Genomic DNA, 19,430 nt, shown 5'->3' on the forward strand with positions numbered 1-19,430 from the left:
TGTAGCCATGGGCAATTCCTCTAACCTCTCACTGCATCAGTTTCCTCCTCTGTTAAATGGGGATTATAATGCCTGTAGTATCATCCTCATAAGGTTCTGGTGAGGCCTGAATGAGATAATGTTTATAAAGTGCTTTGAAAACTTTAAAGTGCTATATAAATGTCAATTACTGTTATAATTATTAGTACAGCTAGAATTTGTTACCTATCTACCGTCCAAATGGGTGCTTGAGTTTCACACAAAGATTTTCAGTATTAGATAATGGACCATTTGACTAGTTGGTAAACTGTCTGGCCCATCCTGTCCATAATATAGAAAGGCAATGTGATATAATGAAAAGAATGCTCAATTTAGAACCAATGGACCTAGGTTATAATCCTTCCTTTGCTACGTATGTGACATTGAGCATTACCTAAGCTCACTGGGCCTAATTTTCCTCAGAAAGCTTTCTTTCTTTCTTTCTTTCTTTCTTTCTTTCTTTCTTTCTTTCTTTCTTTCTTTCTTCTGCCTTCTTTCCTTTCTTTCTTTCTTTCTTTCTTTCTTTCTTTCTTTCTTTCTTTCTTTCTTCCTTCCTTCCTTCCTTCCTTCCTTCCTTCCTTCCTTCCTTCCTTCCTTTCAGTCTTCTTGTGCAAAATGACTAATATGGAAGTGTTTTACATGATTGCACATGTATAACCTATATCAGATTGCTTATCGTCTGAGGGAGGGGGAAGGGAATGGAGGGTGGGAGGAATAGAATTTAAAACTCAAAAAATTTTTTAAAAAATTCTAAATATTGTTTTAATATGTTAATGGGGTGGAGGAATAAAATATATAAAAAAGAAAAAAGTGCTATAAAATAAGAGAGTTGGATTAAATGACCTTTATGGCCCACTGTAGCTCTAATCTTGGTCCTACACCCTATTCCAAATTGTTCAAGTTAGATTATTACCTGACGGATAAAACCAAGTTATTATGAACTTATTAAAACTAATTGTGTCTCTATCAATGCAGAAGAACTCAGTGGAATACAGCTTCCATGAGGTTCAATGGTAACCAAAATGTGCTTATTTGTGTTGACATTCTTCAACAGAACTCTACAGAGAACAGAAGATTAGAGAGAGGCCTGTACTATTGTTATATTTTGATATTAAGGCAGCAATCAGGCAAGGGTGAAATTACAAACATTAGCCTGACAAACTCGCTTCTCACTCATAGCCTGCCCTGAAGCAGTAGCCAGCCCTGGGCCCCAGTTGCCTATGAAGAGAAGCTCTTTCAGAACCTGACTGCAAGAATTGCTCCCCTGCAAACTCTTGAGTCCAGTCTGGATGCTGATATCCTGGAGAGAGCACACTTCCTGGGGAGACCTTACTTACATGGGCACAACCTTCTGAGGTACCATGAGAAGGACAGAGCTGGCTCATGCTGGCCACATACACCTGGCAGGAGTTGTTGGGGAAAGCCTCACAGAGAAGTCATTTGGGAAATTTGGCAGCTGAAACAGCAGCAGCCCAGCTCTCATGATAATATAAAGTTGAGGGAGAAAAATCAACTCTGTTATAACAACCTTAATTAAATTTGTCTTAAGATGATAGATCTGGAAACAAATTACAGAGTAAGGAATTTAGATAGAAACAGACTTATTCTGGTAGAGTCAAGATTAAGAATTTTGCATTTTTGCCTATCTCACCCTTTTAGGAATTTGGAATCTAAAACTCACACGGCTGAATCCATGCTTATCCTTCTGAGGTAAAAATGAATGCCGGGAAGTTTAAAAGTGTTAAGGACTAGAATCTCCCCCAGTGTATTTGATGTTTTCCTGTGCCCCAAGGTTCACTGAATGAGATCCCAGCTTAACACACCAGTCAGTTGTGAATGCAGACCAAAAAGATAAGATCCTGTTCTATCCTGAAGTGGAGAATATTTGCCCAGGGACATCTAAGGACAAGCTGACATAGTAGTTTATGACATTTCTAACTGACTACTCGTGTATAGGCTTTCTTATGAAAATGAAGCCTTAGCAAGATTTAGAGGGTGAACTCCTTGGGGGCACAAACTATCTCCTGCCCCATTTTGTATCCCCAGCTCTTAGCTCAGCACCTGGCACATAGTAGGCCCATAATAAATCTCGATAGAGGCAGGGACCTTTGGAGGCAGGGCTTAGCCAATTTAACAGTCTTTCTGGTTGCCATCAGACCTCACACACAGAACGACTGATCCTCAGAACACAGACTTTCTCTAAGACCTAAGAGAGCTCTTCTTTCCCCTCCCAACTTTTACCCTTCTTGCCAGGCCCAAGCCCAAAGGTCTGGGAGGTAGGAGGGATTTAATTACAACTAAAGAAGTGATCAGGGTCAGAAAAATCTCTATCAAGCTGTATGAAGAGAAGCTGTCTCCCAACACTTTCAAAGAACCTCAATCATGCTTCGTTATCCCCTTATTCCCCTACCCCTTGCAATCTCTGATACAAAGAGGAAGTCTCTCTCTAGGTCGCTGCATTGACAGGGGGACGTATAAATGCCCCAGCTGAGGGAAGAAGATCCCAGCACCCTATGATAATGTGGTTGGCCCTGGCCAGCAAACCTTCAAAGTTGACTGCTAGGGCCATAAGGGAATGTTCATGAACCTTTCCCCAGTGACAGCAGCTTACGTGACAGCTGAGCCAGGGCTGGCGGCAGCGGGGTACGGCTGTAGCATCTCTTCAGAGTGGATCCCACCACTGTCCCGGACAGCCTCAGGCCCAGAAGCTGGGGAAGCATCCTGCCCGGTGTTTGCACACTGGGAAGCCAGTCCTTTGTACAGCTTCGCCATGGATGACCTAACCAAGCAAAGAGACAGTTCCATTAACAATTCTCAGGGGATACAATGGGAAATCAAGGTCATCCAGGATTTCCCCAGAACAGAGATGTTTCTCAGACGGGTGGGTCCGCATAAGAAGTGAGCTTGCCCTCTGGTGAGTGCTGATGATGCCTTAGGGAAAGGTGGGCATTATTGTGAAGTAGCTGAAATGGCCAGAGTTGGTGGCCCATAAATGCAATTCGACGAACATTTATTAAACTTAGTGTGAAATATGAACTATTACTGTGCCCTAAGAAATGGCAAATATGAAAAATTCAAAGCATGGAGAGCTTAACATGAACTGATTGAACAGAATGAATTTAGATGAACTAAGAAAACAATATAGACAATAATCACAGTATAAATGGAAAGAAAAAACTGAATGCTTCCTAATTATAATGGCCAAACGTGACTCCAGAGAAGAGTTTAGAAAATGCATGTCCATCCCTGCCTCTGGATGTGGAATGTTACAGACACCATCAGACATGGTAGATGGTATTGGCTAGTTTTGCTGAATTGCTTTTTTTTCCTTTTTTTCAATCTTAATTAATAATTATTTATAACAATGATAGTAGCTAATATTTACACAGCATTTACTATGTACCAGGCCCTGTGCTAAACTCTTTATGATTATTATCATTTAATCCTCACAACAACTTTGCAAGGTAAATGCTATTATCATCTCCATTTTACAGATGAAACCAAAGCAAACAGGCTAAGTGATTTACCCAGGGTCCCCTAACTAGTGTCTGAGGCTGAACTTGAACTCAGATCTTACTGATTCTAGACCTGGCACTCTATCTTCTGTGCCACCTAGCTGCTCCCAAGAGATATTTGGAAATGAATTTGATGTAAAAACAGAAGGTATTAATAAAAGTCAGATAAAATTTTAAATATATATATATATATATATTAAGCACCTACTATGTGCTGAGCTCTGTGGCAAGTTCTGAGAGAGATACAAAGAAAAATAAAATGTAGCTCCTGCCCCCATAGTTTATGATTTAGTAGAAGGCTGTGACAAATCCACAAACAACCATAATACAAAATGGAACTTAAATGCTTAAGAAAAGTACAATGAAAGTGCTATGTAAGGTCTGAGAAAGCAAGGATTACTTTTAATTGTGGGAAATCATGGAGGGCACTCTGGAGGAGGTAATGCCTTGAAGGGTGGGGTAGTTTTCAACAGGCAAAAATTGAAGGAAGAGCTCTTTAGGTGTTAGGAATAGCATATGCCAAGACATTGGGGTAAGGTATTATGGTACATGGATGGGTGGTAACAAGTATCCTAGTTTGCCTGGAACAAAGAGCAGAATAGTCTGAAATAAGGCTAAAAAGTTAGAATAGAGCTACATTATGAGGGGTTTTCAATGATGGCCAACCTAAGGAGTCTTGACTCTGATAGATAAACCAATGAAGGATTTTGAGTAAAGGAATAACATGTTCAGGTCTTCTGTGATTTATACATATGGAAGATGCACAGGGTTTTGATGAATGAATTAGAGAAGGGAGAAATTAGAGGAGAGAGATGTTTTAATCAAGTTATTACAAAGTCCACGTGAATAGTAAGGAAGATCTGTACTAAGGTAGTGCCTAGGAGAACAGAAAGGAGGGAATGGATACCAGAGATATTGCAGTGGAATCATCAGCATCTGGAAACTGATTAAATATGGGAGGTAAATGAGAAAAAACTCAAAGGTAAAACTGAAGTTTTGAAAATGTAAGACTGACTGAATGGCAATGCCACAGACAAAGATAAGGAAGTCAAAAGGATGGACTTTTGGAGGAAACAACAGTCCAACAAGGGGACTAGGAAGTCTTATAACGTCTCTAGTCTGAAGAACTTTCAAAGAATGGCTTCTCCAAAGTAGCTTGAGAAAGATGGGTTGGCATGTAAGTGCCCAATGAGGTCTGAGGCAGCCAAGGCGGTTGGGAGATTCTGATCTGGGCTTCTTCACTTCCTCCAGCAGGCATCCATCCTTCTCTGGTCTATTATTTTGTCTCACCTCATTTTATGTATTTCTCCCTATCTCAGTGTTGCCTCTGGTGATGGGCAAAGTGATGACTTAGGCATGTTTTGTATCCTTCCCTTTGCTCATACCCCCTTGACCCTCCCTCCAGTCTGAGCTCTTGGAAACTTACTTCTTGAGTTTTTTCCGTTTCTGAATGAGCAGATCTTCATTGCATTGAAACAACAGGGTGTAGTGAGAGATGAAAACTCGGAGACGCTGGACACACACCAAAAGCAGGTAGTAGTCAGGGTGTTCCTGCTCAGTGAACTTCAGGACATTCTGGGAAAGTAAAGAAAAAAAGATGAGTCAGAAAATTCTAATAAATCATTGCCCTTTCTATGTTCTGCACATTACCTCAATCTGTCATTTCAAAAATGATGTATCAGAATAATTGGAAACAATGAAGAAGTACAATATCTTTCCAGGTGAAGATTTAAGCTAGTCCAATTCTATCTCTCACACTAAAGCATCTATGGAGGAGCATCTATGGGCATTCTTGTTAAGAGCTGGAACTGAATTTAATGTCTTTAAACATGGAAAATTCCAATGAGCTACAAAGATCTTGCAGATAACACATTCTTTTTCAATCAATCAATAAGCATTTATTTTATTTTTGCTTTTACTTTAAAATTTTTTCCAATGAACAAACATATATTTCTTTCCCTCCTACCTCCCACCTCTATCCAAAAAGAAAGAAAGACCCACCCTTGTTACAAATATAGTCAAGCAAAAGACATTTCCACATTGGCCACATCCAGAAATATGTCTCATTCTGTATCCATCCATCATCTTTCTTTCAGGGAGGGAATAGCATTTTTAATTATGGAATCACGGTTGGTCATTCAATCAATCAGAGTTTTTAAGTCTTCCAAAATTGTACATTTTCACAATATTACTTTTATTGTATTCATTATTTTCCTGGTTCTCCTCACTTTATTCTGCATCATTTCATGTAAGTCTTCCCAGGTTACTGTAAAACTGTCCCATTTGGTATTTCTTACTTTTCCTCATTTCTTTGGCACAATGATATTCCATTACATTCATAGAAATAACATTTGCTCAACCATTCCCCAGTTGATGGACACCCCCCTTAGTTTCCAGTTCTTTGCCACCACAAAAAGAGCTGCTGCCAAAAAAATGTACAAATGGATAATTATTCTCTTTCATCTCTTTGGAATATAAGCCTAGTAATAGTATTGCACAAAAAGGGCATACACGGTTTAGTAATTTGGGGGAAGCATTGTTCCAAAACGCTTTCCAGAATGGCTGGACTAATTCACAGCTCCATCAGGGTGCATCGATGTTCCTGCTTTCCTACAGCCCCCTAACATTTGTCATTTTCCGTTTTTGTCAACTTCACCAACCTGATGCGTGTGAGATGGAAAATCAGATCAACAAGCATTTATTAAGAGCCTACTATGGGCCAGACACTATGTTAGTTCCTGCAAATACAAAGACCAAAAAAATGAAACAATCTATGCTCTCAAGGAACTTCCATTAGCAGGGGTTTTCTAGAGACAGTGCCTGAACTCAAAGGAAAAATCAGAACTTCAGGTACCTTACGATAGATAGATAGAAGCCTTGTGGTTCCTTTTACCTCATACTGTCTACATATGAGAGAATTGAGGGGATTAGGACTGCAAATGGCCAATTGTGGGAATTGAGGAAACCACATTGACTCCGTCTTGTGACTCAACTCTGGAGCTAACTCAATTCCCTTTCTATTGAATTATGGGTCTAGTCCAACTTATATCCTATGAGAAAACTTCATTCAACTGTGGAAATTGGGAGAAAACCTTGTTTCATTGTTTGAACTTAGACTTATGTGGCTGGGAAGCTGGACCATCTCTATCTCCTACTTAGAGACCCTTCAGTGAGGACCCAGGTTATGCTGACCAGAAACCTGGTCAGATCCAAAGATTGATGCAAGGAGTTTTCTCATATTGTACATCAAGCAATCCATATGTCTTATCTGAAAACTGGCCCCAGACTAATCAATCAGTTATTGTTCCCATGTTCTTTTGACTGTTCATAGACCCTTGGGGGAAGTGGGACACCGCTTTTAATGATTTCAAGAAATTGTACCTGTTGACTCTCCTAATTTAGAAATCAGATTACTTAATGTTGTATTTTTCCATTCAATTAATTGGCTTTTTTGGTTAATTGTTTTTATTGTATAGAAGTCTGTCTCCCCTTATATTCAGGGTCCAGGCCTAAGTTGAAGAGGTCTAGTCCTAAATTTTGGGCAATTGGCATGCATTGCTTAATAAATCAATATGCCCGGAAGATCAAACCCTTGTTTTCTCAGTCATTTCATCTTTTACCCACCACACACAGGCTTGGTTCTATGGAAACATACATTGGACTGGCTAGAGAAGCAGTGCAAACCTATTGGCATCACTGACCTAAGTATTTCTAAGGTGTCCTACACTAAGTTACCAAGAAGTTCAGATAGAAATTCAACTAGAATGGAGAGGGGCGATCCCCTCCTTTGACCACTTGGTCAGAGTTAGAATAAGTATAATGGAGAATATGAATAAATGCATAAGTCAATGAAAAAGCATTTAAGTGCCTCCTATATGCAAAGCTCTATGATAAATGCTGAAGATACAAGAATAAAAGTGGTAACAGTCTCTGCTCCCCCGGAGCTCCCATTCTCATGGAGGAGATCATTCATAAAAGAGATTTCAGCTACAAGTAGGATGGAAAGGTCCCACGGCCCTTAGGGTACAGCCTCAAAGCCGATAGTAATGCTTTCTTTAATGTTATTTACACTGATAAAGTCACATCTGTTTCTGATGTTAAACTATTGGACAGTATGAAGGGATTTTGGTGGTGCTGATGCTCTTTTCCAGGTAGCCGTTGCTGCTGAGGAGGTAGGGGTTATGGCACCCACAGAAGCAATTAGCAGATACTGCCTCCCCAGAAGCTGTTTCCCACAATGATGGCTTCAAGGACTGGCTTGGAAACAGGGCCAGTGGTCCGTGGGGCACTGCCACTCCCAGACCTCTTGGCCATCCTGCCCAACAGTGGCAGTCACATCAGCTGGCATTGGTGATGAGAATGATGGGCCTATTTCACAATGATTGCTCCCCTAAACCAGAGGTTGGCAAAATACCACCTGCAGGCCAGATCTGGTCTTCTACCTGTTTTTATTTGATCTGCAACCTAAAAATAGTTTTTACATTTGTAAATGCTATTATTTGAAAACGTATTCTTAGCTCAGAGACTATACAAAAACAGGCAAAGGGACAGATTTGACATGTGGGCCATAGTTTGCCATCCCTGACCTAAATGATGCCAGTTACACCTTTACTAGGAGCAGGGATAGTAGTCTATATGGCATTGATATTCCCAAAGTTTTGGGGTTCAGGGTACTGGGCTACCTCCTATAATATGCAGCTTTATAATAGACTATCCTTGCAAACCAGCTACTTCACACCTATTCTGTGATCAAGACACTGGCAGTACCAGTCTAAAATGCTTGATGATCACCCTTGGAAAGATACCCCCCAAAAAGAAGGTGGTTGGAATGATTAGAAGGCAGACTTCACAGATGCTCTCAAGGTCCATGGAAGTATAGCAAGAGAGGTCTAGAATCCAAGGTGATAGGGACATAATGGTGGGGACCTGGGAGCCTTGAGCTCATTCATATAGTACAGAAGTTAATTGTTATGATCAGGAGCTTTTAAGAAAAAGGTTCCTACATAATGTTGTAAGCCAATGCCACCTATAGTCCTTGAGGGGGGTAAGGAAGGATGAGGAGCAATCTACTTGGATTGAATATAAATTTTTTGAAGTATAGTGGGATATGTTTTGCTTAGAGGTAAGGATTTAAATTTGGCAGGGAGTGGAGGGGAGAAGGGAGAAGAAATGGTGGTATGACAGGTTAAAACAGTACATATAATTTTAGCTAAGGTGAACAGCTTAGCTGCGGTCCACGAACTAATTTTTTTAAAAAATATTTTGATAACTGTTTCTCAATATAATTGATTTTCTTTGTAATATTATGCCTTTAAAAACATTATTCTGAGCAGTGGTCCATAGGCTTCTGCAGACTATCAAAGGAGTCTATGTCACAAAAAAAGTTAGGAACCCCTGGGTTGAAGGACTTTGTATGTGGTAAGAGTCTGGAGAGGAGGAGAGAGGCGGTAGCTGAATCAGGCCCAAGGATGTATTCAGCCAAGTCCTGATTGGAGCAAATAATGAATCCTGTGAAGCGGTCACATTATTCAAACCTAAACTGTACATTTTCAATGGGTTGGAACCAATGATCACAATTTCCATAACTATAACTTTGAATACTGGCCGCCATTTCATGAGATTCGTTGTTCTCACTGATGGAGACCTAGCTGTTTTAAGAAATAACCTTGATCATTTCTATGTTGTCATTTAGGAATTTATACCTTCAGTACTTTTTCCCAAGCATTTTATCTCAGGAAGTATAGAGGGAGACAGGACCACAAAGACCAGCAAACAAGAGGTACCAAGGGTCAACATGAATGCCGATCCAGGAGGGAACAACCAAGTAGCCAGGTAAGGCGCCTGATGGAAAAGCTCAGTAAAACTCTTGCCAAAGGGACAATGGAATCTGCTCCCTAAAACTAGGAAGTATCAGGACTGTGCCAATGTATACCAATGCTATTATAATCATGGTAAACAACAATTGAAGTAGTACAGCTATCCCTTCCACATCACAGGGGTTAGGGATGTGGCATCCTAAATCTGGAAGATCCATGTAAAATTTTTTGGATCTGGAAAATCTGTGTAAAATTTTTTGGCCCTCCCTTCATACAAGAGGAGAAGTCTGAATCATTATGGTATTAAAAGATAAGAACAATTAAAAATTACAAAAAAGATCAAATATGCTGATATTACAAAATACATAAGCTATATATTACACTATACATATATTTTATGCATTTCTGAGTTTCTAAATTTTTTCTGTGTCATCTGCTGGCCTTCGTGTGTCATCTGTATTTCCAAGGTGATATCAAGGGAAAGACAAAGGCAGGAGGGATACCAGTGAGCATTATGGGGATAGGAGAAGAGGGCCTTTGTTAGCCTCAGTGAATGTGAAATCCTCTATTTCTGGGATGGAAAGAATTTATGCTATGATATATACTACAAGGGGGCAGTTGGTGTTGCAGCGGATAGAGGGGTAGGCCTGGAGTCAGGAGGACCTGAGTTTAAATGCAGCCTCAAGCACTTCCTAGCTGTGTGACCTTGGGAAAGTCACTTAACCCTGTCTGCCTCAGTTTCCCCATATTTTACAGATGAACTAGGAAAGGAAATGACAAACCAATCCAACATCTTTGCCAAGAAAACCCCAAATGTCGTCAGGAGGAGTCAGACGTGACTTAAACAACTCAACAACACCTTGCTCCCATGGCTGGTAGCTTGGCCTATGTGGGCCAATAAAGTACTTAAATGAATCCACATTTCCTCTATGTGAAGAGGTCCAGGGTGCAACAATATTAAATTCCAAACCACTGCTACTTTATTAATAGTGACTATTCCCTTAAATTTATATAATGCCTTTAGTATGGAGAGTTTAGAGTCCTAAAGCTTGTCCAGCCATACCTACCTGCAGATGAATAAGGTATTCAGGGATCCTCTGGACTATGTGAAAAAACAGCGTGTATAGGTCAGATTTAATCTCTTCTTCAGCCTGAATTCAAAGAAAAATAGAGTTTCTACTCAGCTTTCTTCAAGGGCCTAGTATCATCAGTAACAAAATTACCACAATGCCTTTAGGAAGCAGCAAAACACAAAGCATCCTACGGAAAATGTTAGTCCTGGAAGGTATCCTGAAGGTCACCTCATCTTACAGATGATGAAACTGAGGTCCAGAGAGGAAGTGGCTTAGCTGAACTAGTTGACCTATGTTACACAGCATTTTTTCCTTCTGTATTATAGTTCCATGTTAATCCAGGCAGGATTAATCAGGGTAAGAGCGCCTTAAGAATGAATGAAAATAAATTTTTTCAAAAATCATTTCAGTGCTTACTATCCGCCAAGCAGAATGGCATCATACACTTCCTGTTACTTACAGACTAGTAGTGTAGGCCATAGTAGGCAGTCACAAACATTGATTAAGTGCCTGCTACACAAAAGGCATTATGGCAGGCCCTAGGAATAGTGAGACCAAAAAATAAAACAAAACAGGGAAACAGTATTCACCCTCGAAGAGCTTATATTCTATTGGGGAGACATAGCATATACATAAATTATAGTAATAATATATACAATAACATATCATCACCACCACATACATAAATAATAATATCTGAGGAGGAGGAGAACACTAACACCTAAGGGGATCAGGGAAGAATTCTTACAGGGGATGGTGCCTGGTCTGAACCTAGAAACAAGCTAAGGATTCTAAGAGTCAGGTATGAGGAAGGAGTGTATTCTAGGCCTGGGTGGGATCCATACTGGACAGGACTTTCAACGTCAGGCTGAGAAGTTTGTAAGGTAGCCCAGAAACAAAGCGGAACGATGCTGAATCTTGAGCGGGGGATTGACATGACATGGTCAGACCTGTGTATTAGGAAGGTTAACCTGAAAGCTATGTGGAAAATCAATTAGTGATGGAGGATATTGGAAGTGTGGAAATTAATTAAAAGGCAGGCACAAGGTGATAAGGTCCTGGGCTAGGACAGTGTCAGGATGAGTGAAGAAAATATGAAAAGGTTTAAGAAAATGTTTTGGAGACATAATCAACAGGAGTTGGTAACTGATCAAACACGGGAGGTAAGGGACACTCGGTAAAATAGCTCCAGACCCGAATATACTCTGTGAAGAACATTGGATGTGTTCTGAGTAATCATTTCTGGTTTCTGCTGGTGGATCTGTTCATATCATCCTAGGGTCAGTCTACTCCCAAAGGGTAAACAATGGCCCGACACTGACAGAAACTCTGTTTAATGGCCAGGAAATTGTCCTGCTTTACTTTGTGAAGTGAGTCCAGCTCTTTGTGGTCCATCTCTCACCTTCTGTTCACATTGCTAATTGGTTTAATACCACTGCTGAAGGATTTAATTGTATTGTTTTTCTTTTGGCACTAGTTAACCTACCACCCCAGGCAACCTTGGATGTTTTATTTAACCTCTCTGGACCTGTTTTCACACTAACAAAATGTAAGAGTTGAAGGTTGTTATGGTTCTTCCATATTTATGAGCTGGAGAAATTAGAGGATGTACCACACTGGTCCAACCTCAATGCCTCACCATAGCACGAAGGAGACACCAGGTTCACTTCTGTTATTTCAACAGTTCACAAACTCTATCAGGGTCTACCAAGCTAGAAAGACTTCATTTCTGTTTCCCAGAAGCCTAGGTCTGCTAAATGAGGACCCATGTAGCTAAATATAGAAAGGTTCATTACCTGTAATTTGGCCACTCGGGGATGAATTCATTCCCTTTGGTAACATATGATCCAAATACGGTCTACCCCCAAATAAAGACCACATCCCTAAAAAGTCATCTCTTTGAAAAGAAAACAATATGTAGTAGCTAACGTTGACATAGCATTTGAAAGTTTGTAAAGCCTTTTACCGGTATCATTTCATCGGATCCTCACATGAGCCCTATGAAGTTAGCGCTATACCTCCCATTTGACTGACAGGAGCTGAACTCAGGTCTTTCCTGGCTCCAAATCCAACCCTCTCTCCATTATGCCACCTAGCTGCTACTGAATATAGACCACAATCAGGCTTTATACAATCCAGACTGAGAGGGTGGTTTAGGGGAGTAGCTTATATTTGAACCAATGTAATATTTATTGAGTACCTATTATTTAGAAAGAGAGTTTCACTGAAACAATGGTACCCCCAATCTGCAACTGCTGTTAACCAAAAGAGTCACATGACTACTGTGTGCCCTGCAGATTCTAGAATAACAGAATGTCCTTATACGGAAACGAGAGCTTGGCGGCCCACAGGTCTGCAGGTTGCATCTAGACGAGTTATAAATGGTTAGATTGACTGTAATCAGCTCCATTGATTAGAGGATAGAGCTAATGAGGATGAGGCTTGATCCCTAAGTGAGCAGCACCTCTTAACCTTAACACAGGGCTCTCCAAGGGCCTTGAAAAAGGCACTGGCCACAATAGGATCTAAAAAAAAAAAGGGTAAATGGTCCAGCACACATCCATTCCCCAAACAGCTCAGAGTTATTGCCATGTTTAGTCTAATAGTCAGTAGTATCATTTTCATATAGATGGTTAGCTCACCTCTTTCAGCACTACGACATGAACCAGAGAAATGCATTCAGGCAAGTCCCTCAGGTAAGCAACATAGTAGTCCAAGAAATTATTCTTAAAAATAAACATAAAATGCATCAGAACTGGGAAACATCAATGATTATACCATGTATTTTTATAACAGCACATATTACAAAGGAAGTCAGAACACTTCGTAGGTTATCCAACTTATTCTTTTAAAATTTTCTTGCAAATTATTGTTTGGTTGTTTTAGTTACGTCCGGCTCTTCATGACCCCATTTGGGGTTTCCTTGGCAAAGATATTGGACTGTTTGCCTTTTTCTTCTCCGGCTCATTTTACAGATGAGGAACTGAGGCAAACAGAGTTGAGTGACTTGCCCAGGGTCACACAGTTATTAAGTGCCTGAAGCTGGCTTTGAACTCAGGAAGATGAGTCTTCCTGACTCCTGGCCCAGCTCTCTATCCACTGTGCCTCCTAGCTGCCCATTCTTGCAAACCAGTTAGGGTTTATTTAATTTTTCTTTAAATATATTTTAAAACTCTAAATATAGTACTCCCTATAGTCATAGATTGATAACCAAAAGAGACCTTAGAGATTATTTAATCCAACCCTACCATTTAACAGAGGAGAAAACCTCATGAAATCCAAAGAAGACATGACTAAGGAAATATAGATAATAAATAGTAAAAAATTGCGATTTGAACCCAGATCTTCTGACTCCAAATCCAGAATTTTTTCCACTGTGCCATATTTAGTATTAGTAAACAAAACACGACATCTTTATATTAAGGTTTTTTTAAAAAAAAAACTATAAACCAGGAGAAAAAATCCTTTCTAAGATGACTCAAGTTGCCAAAATTATTACTATAATGAAAGGTATATTTCATTTTAAAAATTGTTTTGGTTCTAAAGAGTTGTCAGAAGATAAGTGAGAAATGTTTCTTCCTGTAATACCATCTATGATCTATTCTCGTAATTTTAATATGCAGAATTTACAGACTCTCAGAAGTCAAAGGAACTTAAAGGCCATGCATCTAGTCCAATTTGTACTTAAACAAGGATCCACTACACAACGTGGCTGACAGGAGGGCATCCAACCTCTCCCTGAAGACCTCCAGCAATGGGAAAGGCATTTCCTTCTGAGGCTGCACATTTTGCTTCTTTTTATTAATTTTTTAAAATGATTTATTTAGTATTACATTTTACTTTTTACACAGCTTTCTTGTTAGGCAGTATTTCTATACATCAAATCTAAATTTGTTTCTTTGCACCTTCTACATTATTGCTAGTTTTGATCTCTGGGGTCGACCAGAACAATTCTAAACTGTCTTCCACAAATACTTGAAGAAAGTTTTCATAGTCTCCTCTCTTAAGTTTTCCCTTCACCAGATTAAATATCTCCACTTTCTTCTGCTAATCTTCAAATAGCATTACCTCAAGGTTTTTCATAGACTGGTTGCCCTCTTCTCCAGTTTATCATTATCCTTCCTAAAATGTAGGGCTCATAAATTCCAGGTGTGGTATGTCCAAGATAGAGTATAGTAGGATTAGCACATTCTTGGTGCTGGACACTTTGTCTCTCTTAATGCAACCTAAGATGACATTAGCTATATATATCTCACACTGCTCACTCATATGGAGCAGAGGTGCCAAACAGAAACCCATAACACTTTCAAGTGCATCTTGAACCAGATAAAAATATAATTGGGAAATACTTTACAAAATAAAACATAGATAATATTTATATATGGTTTTCTTTTTTAATAATATTTTATTTTCTCCTAATTGCACATAAAAACAATTTTAACATTTATTTTTTAAAAACTGGAGCTTCAAATTCTCTCCCTCCCTCCCTTCCCTTTGCTAAGACAGTAAGCAATTTGATATAGGTTATATATGTACCATGATGTTATATTAATAATGCTATATGTGGATTTCTAAGGCAGTATGTAGTCTGTAGGGATCCTTATCTATGGTTTTGTGGCCCCCATTTCTATTTGAGTTTGGCACCACTTTTGAAGACCACTAAAGCTTCTAGATTCTTAAAACCCCTCGTGCTGCTCTCTGGACAAATTTCTCCTATCTTGTACTTGCAAAGATGATTTATTTGAACCCAAGCACAAGAATTTACATTTATTCCTTTTAGATTTTGTCTAATAGGTTACAGCTTAATGTTTTCGCCTGTCAAGATATTTTTGGAGCCCCTCTGTCATCCAAGATCTAGCTATCCCTTATAGCTTCGTCATCTGAAAATGTAATTAACATGCTACCTGTACCTTTTTTCCAAGTTGTTGATAAAATGTTAAGTAATAGAGAATCAATCTTTGATCCCTAGTGTACTCTACCAGAGACTGCCTTCTAAACTGACATCAAACCATTAACGGCTACTGTTTAAGTGTGCCCATTCAACCAGTTCTGAATTCACATAACTATGTAATTATCTAGTCTATAAGTCTCCATCTCACCTATAAAAATAGTATAAGATACTTTGTGAACAGTTTTGCTAAAATCTAGGTAAAATATATTTAGCACAAAAGAAAAAAATGGCTAATCTTGTATTACTGGTTCTTGATAAACCTAATCTGATTCTCTACAATCGCTGTTTCTAGATATTGATGAACCGTTCCTTTAAGAATCGATCTAGAATTTTGTCAGTAATTGAAGTCAAGCTTACTACCCTATTTGTAGCTTAACTGCGAACTATCAAAAGAATGTCAAGAAGTCATCTCATTTTGCCTCTTGCCTCTCGGTAGGAAAACAAAAGCTACCAAACAGGATGGCCTTCCAACCTAGTTTTAAAGACCTCTGGGATATAAAATTAAGAATACGTATTAAATGGTGGCAGAGTGATAAAATAGAAATAATGCTAGACCAGCAGTCAGAAAACTTGGGTCCTCGTCCCTACTCCATTACCAACTAATTGTAAAATCTTATGATAGTTACTTCTATTTCTTCATCTGTAAAATGAGATGGTTGGACTGAGTGCTTTCTAGGGGTCCTACCTACCACTGTGATTCTGTGTTTCAAGTTATCTATTCCCTAAGTGAAACAAATTATTAAAAGGTAGTGATCCAAATAATACATTTCAGTCGTGGTAAGGGTCAATAACCAAACTTACTTCATCATTTGTCAATTTAAGGAATAAATCCCCCAGGACTCCTTGGCGTGGCCATTTCAGGACCCTTTCCTGCAGCGCATGAAGTAAATCCAAATGTTGCTGGACAAGGTACCTCAAAGAACCTGGGAAAAGACTAGAAGCAGAATAGATAGACGTGATTATATAAATGAAGTACTGAATGGGACAGAATCAATAGGAATATAAGAAGCATGGACCATTCCCTGTTCTGAAAGAAATATTCCCTAATCCCAAGCCATCACAGACAGACTTCTGAAGCTGCAGGAAGGCTCCTTCATAAAGAGACTACTGAACAAATTGTTATTTGGTCTTAAAGCTTACAGCCTTTTATAAGTGTTTAGAATTTCTCATTTCTTTAGGTGGAATTAAAGTGGATAGAATCCTGGAATTGGGGGTTCAAATCCCACCTTTGATATTTATTAGCTGCTTGACCACAAGCAAGTCACTGTGTTATGGTTTTCTTATCTGTAAAGTAGGGGAAATACTTGTAATACCTTCTTTGTATGGTTGTTGTTAGGCTCAAATGAGATAATATATGTGAAGTGCTTTACCAAAGGCTAGCTCTGACAGTGTTCCCCAGAAATGGAGTCTCCTAAAGAGCTCAAATAAAAGGCTGAACCGAAAAAAAAAATGATCACCAGTTATGGCTCAAATTTAAAGTCCTGGCACTTGACAGTCTAAAGCTGGGCCATAAAGCTTGGGAATAGATTCTAGTCTGCACTGGTGGCTATCTTCAATGGCTCTATAATCTCATTAATATGGATATCACCTCCAGTCATTAAAAAATAAAAAACCTCACAGTGCAACAGGCAAGATTATTATCCAGGCTCTGTAATAGAAAGTGTTTAAACACGTGACACCTAGTGGTGCTTTATGGCCTATCACCTCTGTTGAATTAAACATGGAGGCACGGTGCAAAGCTGTAACAGGACCTCTTGTCAGCTATTAGCTGCCCTTGACTACATGTTTATCTTGCTGCCCAGCTGTTAGAAGACATCTGTTTGTGTATGAGACCATAGTTTTCAGTCTGCAATGATTTATTTAAAGTCTATTATGCCCTACTAAGTGTAAGACACTGTGCTGGCTCTTGGGCAAAGACAAAAATGAAAGTACAGCATTTTCAGACTTCCACAGAGCTCTATTTCCTATTTATGGGCTAAGCAGGGATTTTCACATTTCCATAGCTTGTGTTGTGGCAGCAGATGCCTGGTTCTTCTGGGCTCACTTGGCTTCATCACTGACTGAGCACATGTACCTTCCCACTCCAAACACACACATATTTCCCACTACTGTGGTGCCATTGGAGTATACAATAAGAAACATTTGAGGCCAGAGTTTTAACAGCCTTTTGTAAGCAGCAGTGTTGGACAGAATTTTCACACCCAATGTTCCCTATACAAATGAAATCATCAGTCCGGGAAGTCCCTTCCTACTACCCGCAAACAATCATGTGGCACCTGATAGCCATCTAGTGCCACTCCACATCCCAAGAGGAAAGAAAATAATCGAGACCTTACAATAGACATGTTTGCAAGGTAAAATACATCATGATCCCCAGCCAACTGGGGATCAATGGATCATTCCCTTCATGTTCACAATACAGGCCAAGGCTGAAGAAGACCCAGAAGACTAGATTTATTGATCCATTGCAAGGCTGGTTTTGAGGCAGGTTATGGACAAAAGGATATTATGGTGCCATTGCACACTGCTCTAGAATCACATAACTTAGAGAGATAATTAGGGCAAATTAACTCTTACATTGCTTGAAAGACAGACAGTCAACAAGGATACCTTCTCTCCTTGGTACTCCTCTTCCCATCAGATCCCTGGAACGTTGCTTTAATCTTCAGGACCAAGGATATATTGATGACATATTTTCGTTCAGATTCAAGCAGCTCCAGAGCCACAGTTTGTCTTTTGGCTTTAAAAATTAACCCAAATAAAACAGTTGGAAAAAAAATCAGAATGTTGTAACTTGATATTTAGGGGTTAGTCTATTGCTGAAAAAATGAGATAATAAAAACTGCCTCATTGACAGAAGAATTCACAAAGTTTGCATTGAATATCCATCAACCTAATTTTTTATCATAGTTCCATAAAACTATTAATTTTCACAACAAGTACCTTAGTTCTAATCTAGATTTGCCACTAACCAGTCACGTGGCAAATCACTCAACCTCTTGGGAGTTTTCAGTTTCCTTATCATACAAAATGAAGGAATAAGATGAAACGATTTATCTTTGATCTCTTCTAGGCCTAACAGTCTTTAATTCTATGATTCTGTTGCAGACAATTTCAGATTATGCTTAAGACAATTTATCCAGAGTTGTATTATGCACTTAATACACCTTTAAAGGGAGCCCTTCCTACTATGTACGGGTGAACCATGTGTCTTCTCTTCAGTTTTTCTACAGGAAAGAGGGGAAGGAAAAGATGATGAGAAATGAAGCCAATTTTACTGCCTACTAGAAACTGTTATAGAAGTGACTCTAACACCTAAAATCTGTGACTAATTGAGAAGTTTGGAACATCTGTGGATTCTTATCTGTACTATGACTGCCAATCAAAAATTCAACCAACATTTATTAAATGCCTACTTTAACTGAATGAGTTGTATCCCTGTTTGTAACGTGTGAAACCATGAGAGAAAAGTTGAAGTTTTATTTTAGGCCAATAAATCATCCCCGGGAACTTAAAGATACTTGTTTACTGAGTCATCTATAAACCAATAGCACAATATTTGCAAACTTTTCCTTAACATTTTGGAGTAATTTAGCAAAAGCAAATATTTAAGGAGTTTCTGCTGTGTAGAAGATACTCTGGTAGGACTTAAGGGAAAAATCACAATGAAGAAAACATAATCCATTCCTTGGCAGAGAGATGATGAACTGGAGATGCAGAATGAGATACACATTTTCGGTCATAACCAATGGAGTAACTTGTTTTTCTTGATTATATTTGTTATAAGGGAAAATTTCTATGGGCTGGGAAGAAAAGAAGTTGGTGGGTAGTTACAATGATGCAAAAAAAGGAGAGAAAAAATAAAATATTTTTAAATATACTGGAAAGAACAAAGGAAGTTCAGAAAGGAAAACAGACAGGGCAATTATGTTACTACGGTGTTCAATTCAGTATATACTTTTAAAAAAACTGCTCATAACAGAAGTTCACAATTTCACATACAATCCTTTTTTCCTGTTCTTTGTATATTGAAATGTTCGTATTTGTTAGTTTTGGC

The 19,430-nt window shown here is 39.0% G+C and overlaps 1 protein-coding gene across 1 annotated transcript in view; it reads right to left on the reverse strand.

Moving 5' to 3' along the window:
* Positions 1-19,430, reverse strand: part of ARHGEF33 (Rho guanine nucleotide exchange factor 33) — a 56,753-nt gene that overhangs the window by 13,282 nt on the left and 24,041 nt on the right. Inside the window, exons 8-13 of the mRNA XM_036748264.1 lie at positions 17,984-18,113; positions 16,175-16,307; positions 13,065-13,148; positions 10,417-10,500; positions 4,960-5,108; positions 2,630-2,797 (exon numbers count right to left, since the gene is read on the reverse strand). Of these exons, the coding sequence (XP_036604159.1) occupies positions 2,630-2,797; positions 4,960-5,108; positions 10,417-10,500; positions 13,065-13,148; positions 16,175-16,307; positions 17,984-18,113 (748 nt within the window). The remainder of the gene's footprint in view (positions 1-2,629; positions 2,798-4,959; positions 5,109-10,416; positions 10,501-13,064; positions 13,149-16,174; positions 16,308-17,983; positions 18,114-19,430) is intronic.

This window comes from Trichosurus vulpecula, chromosome 3 (genome assembly GCF_011100635.1).
Source record: "Trichosurus vulpecula isolate mTriVul1 chromosome 3, mTriVul1.pri, whole genome shotgun sequence".
In the NCBI taxonomy this organism is placed as follows: domain Eukaryota; kingdom Metazoa; phylum Chordata; class Mammalia; order Diprotodontia; family Phalangeridae; genus Trichosurus; species Trichosurus vulpecula.